General features: G+C 60.7%; 1 protein-coding gene across 3 annotated transcripts; it reads left to right on the top strand.

Moving 5' to 3' along the window:
- Positions 1–2,038: 2,038 nt before the first annotated feature.
- On the top strand, positions 2,039–12,347 carry GRAP (GRB2 related adaptor protein). Of its 3 annotated transcripts, none has more exons than XM_053992171.1 (5): positions 2,039–7,210; positions 8,230–8,327; positions 9,350–9,472; positions 10,777–10,945; positions 11,473–12,347. In XM_053992171.1, exons 1-5 carry the CDS (start codon positions 7,133–7,135, stop codon positions 11,794–11,796), a joined length of 792 nt encoding a protein of 263 aa, XP_053848146.1. In that variant the 5' UTR covers positions 2,039–7,132; the 3' UTR covers positions 11,797–12,347. The 3 variants fall into 3 exon arrangements, with proteins under 3 accessions (XP_053848146.1, XP_053848147.1, XP_053848145.1); XM_053992172.1 differs by having other exon boundaries at positions 6,507–7,210; positions 11,611–12,347; XM_053992170.1 differs by having other exon boundaries at positions 6,507–7,210; positions 11,476–12,347.

The raw sequence follows: 12,347 nt of genomic DNA, 5'->3' as shown, positions 1-12,347 counted from the left end.
AGCACCCTCTGGGGGAAGAACCTTTTCCTAATATCCAGCCTAACCCTCCCTGACATGAAATGGCTCTGAAATCCCAGTTTATGCAGCAGGGAAGAGCAGCAGGGCATCACCATGGGGCATTAATATGACAAATGGACATGACACACTGCAGGGTCCTGCTGCCACCTCATCAGCAGCACCTCAAGCTGCTCAGCCTGTAGTGACCATCAGCCCCCCAGCAAAGCCCAAAAACCAGCAAAACCCAAATCCAGTTCCTCTTTCAGCCTGAGAGAGGAAGAGAGGGGAGGAAGGAAGATGACAAATCTGCATTTCAGATGCTGAAAGGAACACGGTGCAGAAAGAGATATTTTACAGGATTTTGCCAAATGCTTTGCTTGCTACTGCAAGTGCATTTGTGCCAAGCACACCTACATGGGAGGGCTTTTATTACCTGTGCTAATGTTAGTGCCTTACATCATGAGCCCTGTCAGAGCAATGCTGTTCCTTTGCCATCAGCTTCACAGGGAGGGGGCTCTGGACCCATTTTCCTGGGGATTTCAAACTCTTCTATTGAAGCAAATGCTGTTTCCAACTCTACAGGAATACTTCAAGGGAAAGCAGTGCCTTGGCTTTCTATTTAAGATGCAGAATTGCCTCCTAGGAGTGCTGCATTTGCTAAGAGAGCAGAAAGCAAGAACACACATCTTGGAGCAAACCCCTGGGCAGTGTTCCTTTAACATGGGCCAGATCCTGCTCTCATTTACACACAGATATCTGGAGAGGCTTCCGTGAAATTACCCTGGATTGCCACAGCTGATGTGTCAGAAATCACAGCCCCACACAGCCCTAGGGAGGAATTCATCAGTTTTATTGTGGCTTCCTAAAAAACCTGCACTCAGTTTTTCCTCTTGCCTTGCACAGGCAAAAATCACCACTCAGGAAAAGTGCCCTGGCAGGGCTCTGCCACCAGAGCAGCAGCTTTATTCAGCTTGGTTTTCCAAAGGGAGCAGCACGGTGTGGGCTGGGACAGACAAGGCCATGTGGATTCTCCCATGTATCCTTTGGGGCTGATTCCAGCCCCAGCTGATGTCAGGCTGAGCAGAGTTTTCACAGCCACTAAATTACTAAACATTTCCTGCAGATACTCAGCTGAGGACAGGAGAGAGGTCAGAGCAACGAGGGACAGCCCAACCCTGGCTGACACTTCAGGGAATATACACACACCTATAGAGGGGGAAAAAAAAAAGGCAGCACTGTACAGCGTGGCAACAGGAATAAATCAGAGTGACAGCAGGGCTGGGGACTCTGGGGGGACTCCCGAGTGCATCCCCCACGAGAAAGGGCAGCGTGGAGCATCCGGGGAATCCACAGCTGCACCTGCATCCGTCTGGCCACACACAGAGGCCTTCAGTGCTCCATCTTCCCTCCGCTTCCTCCCTCTTGTCCTGCCGCTCCGTGCCCTGAATAGGCGGCTTCAGGAGCAGCACAGTGCCCGGATTCTCTGCGGTTCGCGGCGCATCCGGCGCTGCGCTCCAGCTCTGCCCGGGATGTGGCACCGCGCACATCAGTGGCCAGCAGGGACCCTCCTCCTCCTCCCTCCGTGTCCCCACGGCTGTCACCATCTGCGCTGGCACTGCCCAAATTCCTGCCGCACGCGGTTCCTCTCCCACCAGCGGCTCAGCCAAACACACCGTGCCCCAGCCTCAGGTCACCGCTGTGCTGGCGGTCCCCCACAGCCCTGGGAGGTGTCACCTGGGCATGTCCCCGTCCCCAGCAGCCCTCTGGGGAGGGGACAGCTGCCCAAATGTCCCCCCCAAAGCAGCAGGGTGGGTACGGAGCTAAAGGAGGAACCAGGGCCGCTCTTGCCACACTCCCAGAGGAAGGCATGACGTGAGCGGTGGCTTAATTGGTTATTAATAACTTCTTTGTTAACCAGCCAGCCCTAAGGAGGAACCGAAATTTGACTACCCGGTGGCGAGCTCAGTCACCGGCAGCCAGCGATCATTCACAATTTCTCCCTGTATTTTTTTTTTTGTTGTTGTTGTTGTTCCTGGGAGTTGCAGCCTCCCGGGTGAGTCACGGTGGTGACAGCAGGGTGACAGCACAGTCCCCTCACCTACGCACACGGCACAGCCTTCTGTGGTGGGTTTTTCTTTTTAATTCCTAGAAAAATAACAGATGCTCTTGTTGAGGGGGAGATTCTTGGAATCCGTTCAGGCTGAACCTGGATGTGACCAAACTCCCGGCTCCCCTCGAACAAGCCCTGCGGGAGCCGCGGAAATCCCCTGCCCATGGGTGGTTACTCCGCCGGCCCATGCCGAGGGCGAGGAGCCTCCCCCTACGGCAAACACCGACAGCAAACAGCCTCCACACCCAAATCCCACGCCTCCTGCCCGCTTTCTTTGGAGCTTCCACTTAAAGGAGCCCTTTTCATTTGTCTCCCGTGCGAATCAAAGCTGGGACCCCCTGCACCTCCATGCTGCACTGACAGAATGCAGCACAGGGGGGTTTTCCAGCTTCAGCTGTCTGGGAATGGCTCCCGAGGACCCACAAGAGGTGACAGAGCATTCCCCACTCCCATCCATGCTGCAGCATCAGCCCATCTAGGAAATTTTAGCATGGGGACCTGAGCTTCTCCATAGCCCAGGCCCAAGGATGGAGATTAGAGGCCAAACACAGTTGCTCATCCCAGGAGTCACCATCAGACATTACCACAGAAGGATTCAGTGGAAAACATTCCTCCCACAGCTTAGATTAGAGCCTGACCTGCATGAGGGCATGCAGCAGGTCCCAGAGTTCTCCCCAGGTGTGTCAGTGACTACAGCAAGGCCCCAGGACAGAGCCAAGGACCAGGACACCACAGCCATGGGGAACACAAGATCTGCTGCCAGGTGGACACCGAGGACCTGCTCCAGGTGGATCTGGACAGCTCCATCCTCTCCAGGTCACACCAGGGAAGACACAGCCACCACACTGAGGGAACAGCTCACCTTTAGCCCTTGGTGCATCCCAGGGAAGAGCAGGATCTCAGGAGCAGCTCCAAGACACAGCCACAAGACAGAACACTCCCTTCTCATCAGTCCAAACCCAAGAAGTGGCTTCCAGGTCCTTTTATAGAGCCCAGGGAGGCAAATAACCTCCAGCTGTGCTGGCCCTGATGATTAATGGTTCACACCTCTGTAAACGATCCTGGCCTGAGCCCCCATCCCAGCGTGCCCAGAGCCAGGCACTGACAGTGACCTCATCCAGCAGCCAAAACAGAGTCCTGGGAACTCCCAGGAAGCCCTCACTGCTTGTTCCCCTGTGGCTGCTCTGTCTGGGCTCTCCCTCCTCACCAAAACAGGGTTTGGCCTTTCCCAGGAGGCCAATCCCAGCCACCATCCAAGGCTGTATCCCTCTTGAAGGGGCTGTTCAGGATGACCCCATCAGTGATCCTTTCTTGTAGGTTTGGGGTTGAATTCCACACCTAAGGCTTCATGACATCCACTTCTTTTCCAGATCTGTTTTTGGGGCCAAAAGCAGAAAGTGAGGTCCCACCACCAGCCCCCTGCCCTCGGGTTTCTCCCATGAGAGCACAGTCCCACTTCCCAACCCACCTACATCACAGGCAGGCCCTGCTCTGATTTACCAGCTCAAAAACCCCAATACCAGCCCCAGCCACCCATGCCGACCCTGAGGAGATGCAGCTCCACGTCTGGAGACCACCAGCACCTCAAGGAGCCTTTCATGGCCACGCTGGACCCAGTGTGGCCAATTGTCTCTGTGTCTGCTCCTCCTGTAGATGTTTTCCTACAGATCCTGTGGGATAACGTGAGGTCCAGAGGGGTCTGATCCTCTGTCCTCAGCTACACCAGGGTGTAACTGGTGACACAAGTTCCTCAGTGTGGGCTGAGAAGTTGAGTTATGCACAAGATCCGGCGCTCAGGAGTCACCGACGTGGCCTCTGCTCCGAGGGGAAAGTGCTGACTCAGAGATCCTGCCTGGGGGCCCTGATGTGGCATTTTCTAGCCCAGGATGTCACTTCCTCTCTGTGCGGGGCCTCGGTGGGGCTCGAGAGACATCAGGGTTCCCATCAGAAGGGCTGACTCCATCCCTGGGCACACGGGCAGCTACAGCCTTTATCCTACAGGATTTATGCCCATTCCCCATCCCAGGCACAGCCTGGATCGTGGCTGTGCTGCACCCCCAACCCCCAGCACAGCTTCTGTCCTGGGGCAGCACCCATCCCTCTCCCTGCTCCGGGGGCAAAGCCCTGGGTCTGCAACGAGCCAACTCCAGGCCCAGCTCAAAGCCTTGCCCAGCCCTGCCCCATCCAGGCCCAGCTCAGAGCCCCCTGGGAGGCAAAGCCAGGCTTGAGAAACCCCCTCCATGGGCAGAGCAAGGGGTCATTGAGGCAGCAGCAGGAGAGGAGCTGGGGAGCCCGGAGTGGTGTCCATAACAAAGCTCCCCAGGCTGCAGAGGAAGGGGAAGAGGCTCCCCTCCCTCCTCTTCCTCCCTCCCGCGTGGGGATTTTGCAGCCAGGTAAACACAGGATGTTGATGAAACAGGGCTGGGCAGATTGGGCAACCCAGGAGTCAGCAGGAGCTCCAGGCAGCTCCCAACGCCTGGAATGGCCCTGCAGCCGGGAAAGGGCAACGCCAGAGCCCCTGGCACCTTCCTCTACCTGTCCCCAGGGTCACAGAACTCCCCGGCTCGCAGGGAGAGGCAGCACGGGCTGATGGCCAAGCCAGGGCAGGGTGGGCTACCATTCTCTGTGCCCTTGGGTGATCCTTGGGATCCCTTGGGATCTCTTTGCAGGCTGAGCTGAGCTCAGTACCAAACCCCAAAGTTCAAGCTTTGACACCCAACCAACAGCAACCGTGTGGCACCTCCTGTGTCACTCTGAACACTGGGGACGTGCAGGGCACAGGGATGAGGGGACAGATCCCCCAGGATCCCACCCTGCCGGGCATCGGCTCACGGCTGGCACAGAGACTTGGGATAGGCACCCAGGGACCAGCTGAACACTGCAGGGTTTGGCTCCCGACCCAGAAAAGGGGCCACAGACCAGCCCAGCCTCTCCTGGGGTGCAGGTGCTGCTGTCACCCCCACCGTGACCACGTGTGCTCAGGCAGCAGCCAGGGACAGCGGGCCACCAGCGAGCCACGAGCGGGCCACCAGCGAGCGCAAGGGACCTGGAGCCTGCCCGGGGAGCGCGGCCGGGGCAGCGGGAGGGGTCGGGGACGGGTTGTGATGTAGGAGGTGACAGAGATGTCGAAGGGGCTGCCTGCCTCACTGGAGGCTGAGCGGAGGGGCAGGTGGCGCTGTCCCCAGTGTCCCCAGTGTCCCCTGGGGCACTGCTGCCATCTGCTGGCAGGATCCCATCCTGCTCCGGTCCTGAGCCTGGCCGCCGCGCCAGCCTGGGGACCCTTTGTGTCCCTCTGGGGACCCTCTGTGACCCCACTGTCCTGTGCCCCCTCCCAGGCACTGTGGGACCACGTCTGGCTCCGGTCCGCACACCCCAAGGTGCCCCCAAATCCCCCCTGCTGCCCCCAGGAATCCGAACCCCTAAACTGCTCCCTGTGTCCCCCAAGGCACAGCTGATTGTCACCCCCAAAACCCACTCCTGGGCTGCAGGTTTCTCCCACACCGAGCCCTTCCCGGACACCCTCCCTGCCCTATTGTTCCCCGTGTGGGATGGCCTGGAGTGGCCTCTGCATCATCCATTTGGGCTGATGGAGCAGGGACAGGATCAGGCTGCAGCAGCGGGGGAGCAGCGGCTCTGCTGGGCTGCTTTCCCCAGGGAACATCCAGCTCCATCCCCCCCAAGGCTGCTGAGGGGCAGAGGAGGCTCATCCCAAGATGATTTCCTGCTGCATTCCCATCCCCTGGGTCTCTCTGGGATGTGGGGATTTGCTGAGTCCCCTCCTCCCTGTGACAGCCGAGCACATTCGGAGCCTCTTCCCACGGCCTCCCTGACCCTCCTGCCCTTCCCAGCACCTCCGTGTCCCCTGGGAGCAGCACATCCCAGGATAACCATTGGGGACTGTGCCTCGCTGGGTGTGGGGACACCCGGGGACACCCAGTGACACCCTGCACATCCCTCTGCCCTTCCCACGGGCACTGGAAGTGGCCTCAGTGGGGTGCTAGAGGGCGTTTGCTTTTCGGATGCAGTCGGGAAGTGGGAATAAGGTTTGGGAGAGGCGAATCGCCGAGCCCATGTCCCCGCAGTGGCCCTACAGGCACCATGGCTCATCCCACCCCGGGCAGATGGCAGCAGCATCCTGCTCCTCGCTGGAAAATGCCCAAACCCCCGGGCAGGGACTGCGCTGCAGCTGTCCCTGGTTTAATTCCTCGCAGCAAAGCGAGGCGGTGTCTGGCGGATTTTCCATGCGCTCCCTGCCCCAGCCCACACACAGGAAGGCTGAACAGCTCCGGAGACCTTGCCGCTGGGAATGCTCCCCGGCGTGCGAGCCCTGCAGACTCCGTGCCTGACGCCCACGGGAGCAGCAGGAAGTTTTAGTGCTCAGTTTTAGTCTAAAAGGGATTTTTATTCCCTAAGCCCTGCAGAAGAAAACTGGGAAAAATCAACCCGCTCAAGGGGCCACAGCCCAAAGAGCCAATATCAGTTGTGCTGAAAGCTCGCTGTTCAGAGCTGAGCCACGGAGGGTTCGCTCTGAATTCCAAAGAAACCAGGTGTGTGCATCCACCCGCCTCCCTCCGCCTCCGCCATTCCCACCCGCCGCCATTCTCTTGCTTCTGGAACAACCATTCCCACCAAGCCCCCCTTTGGCAGCTCAACCAGAGACTCCCCCATCAGCGCTGCCCGTGCTCTCCAAACACCCTTCCCAAAATCCTCAGCCCGTGCCCAGCCCATCACCATCCCTTCTCCATCCAAACCCCGGCCGCTGCCCACCACTCACCGCGAGGGAAACGCCAAATCCTTCTGCCATCCTTTGGCACATGGATCCCCTGGCACTCGGGTGGGCTGGCACGGCTCCCCCCGCCTCCGCCGCACATCTGGGCAGCTGTGGCCGCGGCGGGCCCCGCGTGGTGCCCCGGCGGCGCTGACATCAGCGCGGTTTCCTGCCCGCCGGCGCCGCCGCACCGTGTGCGCAGCCCCGACCCCGCAGCCCCGCGGGCCCCGGGACCCTCCTGCAAGACCCCCAGAGCCATGGAGTCGGTGGCCCTGTACAGCTTCCAGGCGACGGAGAAGGACGAGCTGCCCTTCCAGAAAGGCGACACCCTGAAGGTACAGGGGACACGGGTCACCAGCAGTGGGGGCTGGATGATGTTGCTTTGGGGTGACGGAGTGGGCCCGTGGTGACACCGGTGCTTTCTTTGTCCCTGACTTTAACGCTTCAGGGGCTTTCTGTGGGATATAAGGAACCAGCCTCGAGGATTTTGGAGTGTGGAGGAGCATTCCCTGCTTGCCTGTGCCACCAGGCACAGCTTCAGAGAAGGACACCACCAGCTGGGACAATGGCATGTGGCCTCCGTGGCTATCAGTGCCACCAGCTGTGCTCTGCGGCAGCCCCTCGGGTCTGGGACACCTCTTCCCTGTCCGGGGGGCACTGGAGGTCACAGGGCAGCGGGGAGCATGTGCCCAAACACCCACCCAGGCACTGGCACTGGGATGGGCTCTTAGATGCCACCTGGCAATGCCAAAAAAGCTCCAGGGGGCTCAGAACATCCCTGGGGGACAGCAGCCCTGCGATGGGAGTGAGGGCAGCCCCTCCCTGCCCATGTGCTCATCCCTTCGGGCTCTTCCCGGACCCCTGGCACCCTGTAGCCCCCCGGGGGGGGACAGGGGCACATCCAGGCTGGAACCCAGAGCCCCAAACCCTCCGTGCCATCCCTGCCTCCGGGCGTGTTTTCCCCGTGCCCTGACCCGGGGTTTCGGATCCTGTTTTCACAGCTGTGCCGGCCCCGGGCCCCTGCGGGGGAGGCTGGAAAATGTTGTCACACGGAAGCGGTGTCAGCACCCACTGCCACCGTCCCGGGGGACGCGGGGGCCTGGCTCATGTCCTGGCTACTCCAGGGACAGATTTCACCCTCTTCCCTGGGCAGGGGTTTGGGACAACACCGGGCACCTTCCAGCTCTGTGACCCCAGAGCCCCCAGAGTGTGCCAGCACTGCCAGAGCCCCCTTTTCCCCAGGGGACGCTTGGTGAGCGTTGTGGGGTCTGGGGCAGCAATGGGGTCCTGCTCAGCCCCTCTGCCAGGGGAATGGCAGCCAGGCTGACACCTCCCTGCTCCTCTCCCACCTCAGATCCTCAACATGGAAGATGACCAGAACTGGTACAAGGCTGAGCTGTTTGGCCGCGAGGGCTTTGTCCCCAAAAACTACATCAGGGTCAAGCCACACCCGTAAGTACCATCCCACCAGCCAGGCAACAATCCCAATTCCCAAAGGACTGCCATGAGCCAGGGTAGTCCCACACGTGGGGAAACTGAGTCACAGAGATGGGGGGTCAGTCTGCCAGTGCCACCACAGCCTGAGGGGACAAGAGGCAGCAGCACACCCATGTACCCCCAAAAATCCAATCCTCACACCGAGCTGACACTAAATAAATGATAATTGGGGAACAACAAAGCGTTATAGGATTATGACTGCATTAAACACAATCCTATTACCGTGTTATTAAAGCCCAGCCTAATCCATCTCTGATTGAACCTGTGTTTTATATATCCTTAGCCCCTGGTAAATCACATTTAAATGCCAGAGCGAACGCGTGGGCTCGGGGCAGCCCAGGGCACATCCCACTGCTTCTCCAGCTTGGGATAACAAGCGGGATGGGCGAGACACAGCCTCTTCCATGCAGCACCTGGAGGGCTGGCTCTGTGCTAAACTCCGTGGCTGATCATTCATCAGGCAATTTTTACAGCAGCAGAGAATCTTCCCAGCCCAGGGACCTGAAATAGCCGGGCACAGGGCTGGGACACGGGGACTCTGAGCTCGTTTGGGAGCTGCCGGCGGTGCAGCAGGAGGGCTTTATCCTGACACCGAGGGATTTCTGCTTACCCCTGGAAGGGCTGTTCCCACCAGGGGCCAAGGGACGCGGAGGAGGGGACAGGCAGCAAAGCGGGGCCGAGGCACGGGGTGACAGCCCAGGTGACAGGATGCGGTGGCGGCTGTCGGTGACGCGGAGGGGGCAGCGCGCCCACAGCAGCCTGCGGTGCCCCCCGAAAATTCCGCGATGAACCAGGAGGGGGAGGAAGGGAGAAACTGCCGGGGGAGGGTCGCAGCCCCATGAGGAGCCCGATGCAGACCCCTCTCCCGGCGGCACCGGGAGTCTCGGTGCCTCCACCCCACAGGCTGCGGGTGCGGCGCTGGGGCGTCCCCGGGTGCCCGGGGGTGCCCGCGTGGCTCAGCCCGGTGCCCCTCGCAGGTGGTACGCGGGCAGGATCTCCCGGCACCTGGCAGAGGAGCGGCTGCTCCAGCGCAATCACCTGGGAGCCTTCCTGATCCGCGACAGCGAGAGCGCCCCGGGCGAGTTCTCCCTCTCCGTCAGGTAAGTGCCCTTGGGACGTGCGGCAGGAGGGGAAGGGTCCCTGCAGCCCCCGCTTTGGGGCCACCCTCGTGTGTGCTGGGGAAGCACCCTGCCCTGTCCTGGCCACCTCGGAGGGCGTCCCCAGCACATCCAGCGCGGCCTCGCACAGGACCTTCCCCTCCTTCCTCCCCTCCACAGCTCCGCCTCCATCCCCGCTGCTTCCTGCTCCCTGCACCGCTCCCCTGGCAGGGACACCCTAAACACAGCCCCGTGGGTGATGGCGGGGCTGGGGCCGAGCTGCAGCACGGCCTGGAGAGCAAAGCCTGGAGCATCCCCAGGGATGCAGGGCTCAGCATCCCCAGGGATGAAGGGCTCAGCATCCCCAGGGATGCAGGGCTCAGCATCCCCAGGGATGAAGGGCTCAGCATCCCCAGGGATGCAGGGCTCAGCATCCCCAGGGATGAAGGGCTCAGCATCCCCAGGGATGCAGGGCTCAGCATCCCCAGGGATGAAGGGCTCAGCATCCCCAGGGATGAAGGGCTCAGCATCCCCAGGGATGAAGGGCTCAGCATCCCCAGGGCTTCGGCACTCTCTGTACAACGGGCAGAGCCTGTCCCCGGGCATCTGTCCCCGGGCATCTCACCCCTGCCCTGCCCCGGCCTGGGGAGCAGGGGGCGGCCCCAGGCCAGCCAGGCACTTTCTCACACTTTTAATCCCTAATTGAACGTTTCGGGAGGTTCTTGCCCCTAATGAAAGGGAGCTGTGCTCTGCCCTGCGTCACCAGCAGCGCAGCCAGGACCTGCCCTTGCCCGGGGCACCCCAGCCTGTCACCCCAGACACACCCTGCGAGGTGACAGCAAGGGACATCCTGCCTGCCCCATCCTCCTGCAGCACAGGGGTCCCCGGGGAGCACAATCCCAGCCTCTGCAGCCTCCTGGCTTGTGCCCAGACCTGCAGCTTTCACCACGCCTTCCCCAGATGTGGCCCTAGACAAAGCCACTTGCCCGCCATGTGGCTGGCACGCTGCCACCCCCTGAGCCCCCACTGTGCCAGGGCCAGGCACCGAGCCTTGGCTGCCTGTGGGGTGAGTTGCAGCAGAGCTCAGCTGTGAGTCCTCACTGCAGGGCCAGGAATGACCCCAGTGCCACCATCACCCCCACCATGGCAGGAGGGGTGCAGTGAGACCCATGGGCTCACCCTGACCTTGCCAGCATCCCCAGACCTCACCCACCTCAGAAGATGCTTCCAGGATGTCCCCAAGGTGACATCCATCCATCCATCCATCCATCCATCCATCCATCCATCCATCCATCCTCCTTCTGCAGCTACGGGAAGCACGTCCAGCACTTCAAGGTGCTCAGGGAGAGGAACGGCAAATATTTCCTCTGGGAGGAAAAGTTCAACTCCCTCAACGAGCTGGTGGATTTCTACAGGATGACCACGATCACCAAAGAGCAGCAGATTTTCCTGTGGGACGAGGACCAGACCCAGGAGGTACCACCATGGATGGGGCCGGGGGTCCCAAACCCCTGCGTGAGCCCCCTCGAGGCTCAGTGTCCCTGCAGAGGGACAGGGACATCCCAGGCTGGCACTTACCCTTTGGCTCAGGGGGGAGAGGGTGCAGCAGCCTGAGACAGGCAGTGCTGCAGGGAGGAAGAGCTCCTGGAGCAGCTCAGCAGGACAGGCAGGGCACAAATCCCTGTCCCTCGGGCCAGGGGTGATGCCCAGGGCAGGTGGCAGAGCCAGGACAGGGCACGGCCAAACTCCAGCAAAGCCAAGCCCTGGGGCAGTGGTTGTGGAGGGAGCAAAACTGGACTTTGGGAGTTGAGATGGGGAAGGCTCCAGCACCTGGAGGGACCTGGGAAGGAGAGGGTGCCAGCTGCCTCCCAGGGTCCCCTGGGCACCCATCTTGGGTCTCCCAGCAGCAAGAACAGGGAGTCTTGTGCCCTGGGGTGTTCCCCTGCACCTGGGCTTGTCCCCAGCACTCCACTCTTCCCATTTCTTGCTTCTGTCTCTCCAAGCAGGCATCCCAAGGCTCATCCTCGTCCCGTGGTGGCACAGCGTCCCCATCAGGACCCAGGCAGTGCTACCCAGTGCCGGGGGCTGGCAGATGGGGACCCCTCTCCTCCCACCAACCCCCGCCCTCGGCTTCCCTGCAGGTGAAGAGACCCCAATTTGTGCAAGCCCAGTTCGACTTCTCAGCCCAGGAGGGCTCCCAGCTGCCCTTCCTCCGCGGGGACATCATTGAGGTCCTGGACTGCCCTGACCCCAACTGGTGGCAGGGGAAGATCTACGGCCGCGTTGGGCTCTTCCCCCGGAGCTACGTCCACCCCATCCACAAGTGACCTTCAAGTGACCATCCAGGAGTGACCTTCAAGTGACCATCCAGGAGTGACCCTCACCACGCTGACCGGGCAGGACCCGGCCCCGTTGTCCCCGCTCACCTGAGCTGCCCACACAGCCTGAGTGTCCCTTTGTCCCCAGGATGGTGCCTGGTCCTTGACCCCCTGCTCTGTGTCCCCCAGCCCAGGGATGGGGCTGGCAGTGCTGCTCCCCGGGGAGGGAGTGTGGAGTGTTCAACCACGGCCATAAAAGCTTTTCCAGAGGCACAATCCAGTGGGATGACAGCATTAGAGGGAGTGAGCCCAAAACCCCAAACCCTGAATCCTCTCCAAACCCTGTAAGCAAAGCCCCAGCTCCAGGGAGGGCTGCAGGCAGCCAGGACACAACCAGGATCCACAACTCCATGGAGGAATTCCAGCACTCAGGGTACCAGGGAAGGCTGATCCAGGGGGATTCCATCCTGTGGGTGCTGTTCATAGCTGCAAATTGTGATACTTTTTAATATTATTTTTTTATTTAGGACCAGTAAAATGTGTTTGGGTGTTGCCCCTAA

This window comes from Vidua macroura, chromosome 16, assembly GCF_024509145.1.
Source record: "Vidua macroura isolate BioBank_ID:100142 chromosome 16, ASM2450914v1, whole genome shotgun sequence".
Classification (NCBI taxonomy): Eukaryota; Metazoa; Chordata; class Aves; order Passeriformes; family Viduidae; genus Vidua; species Vidua macroura.
Note: the sequence above shows the minus strand (reverse complement) of the source record. Positions and strands in the feature narration are given on the sequence as shown.

Bases quoted from the DNA above. Each gene is read 5' to 3' on its own strand.
- GRAP (XM_053992171.1), top strand. From the start codon at position 7,133: ATGGAGTCGGTGGCCCTGTACAGCTTCCAGGCGACGGAGAAGGACGAG. The intron at 8,328-9,349 runs GTAAGTACCATC...TGCCCCTCGCAG, and splicing joins ATCAGGGTCAAGCCACACCC to GTGGTACGCGGGCAGGATCT. The intron at 9,473-10,776 runs GTAAGTGCCCTT...CTCCTTCTGCAG, and splicing joins GAGTTCTCCCTCTCCGTCAG to CTACGGGAAGCACGTCCAGC.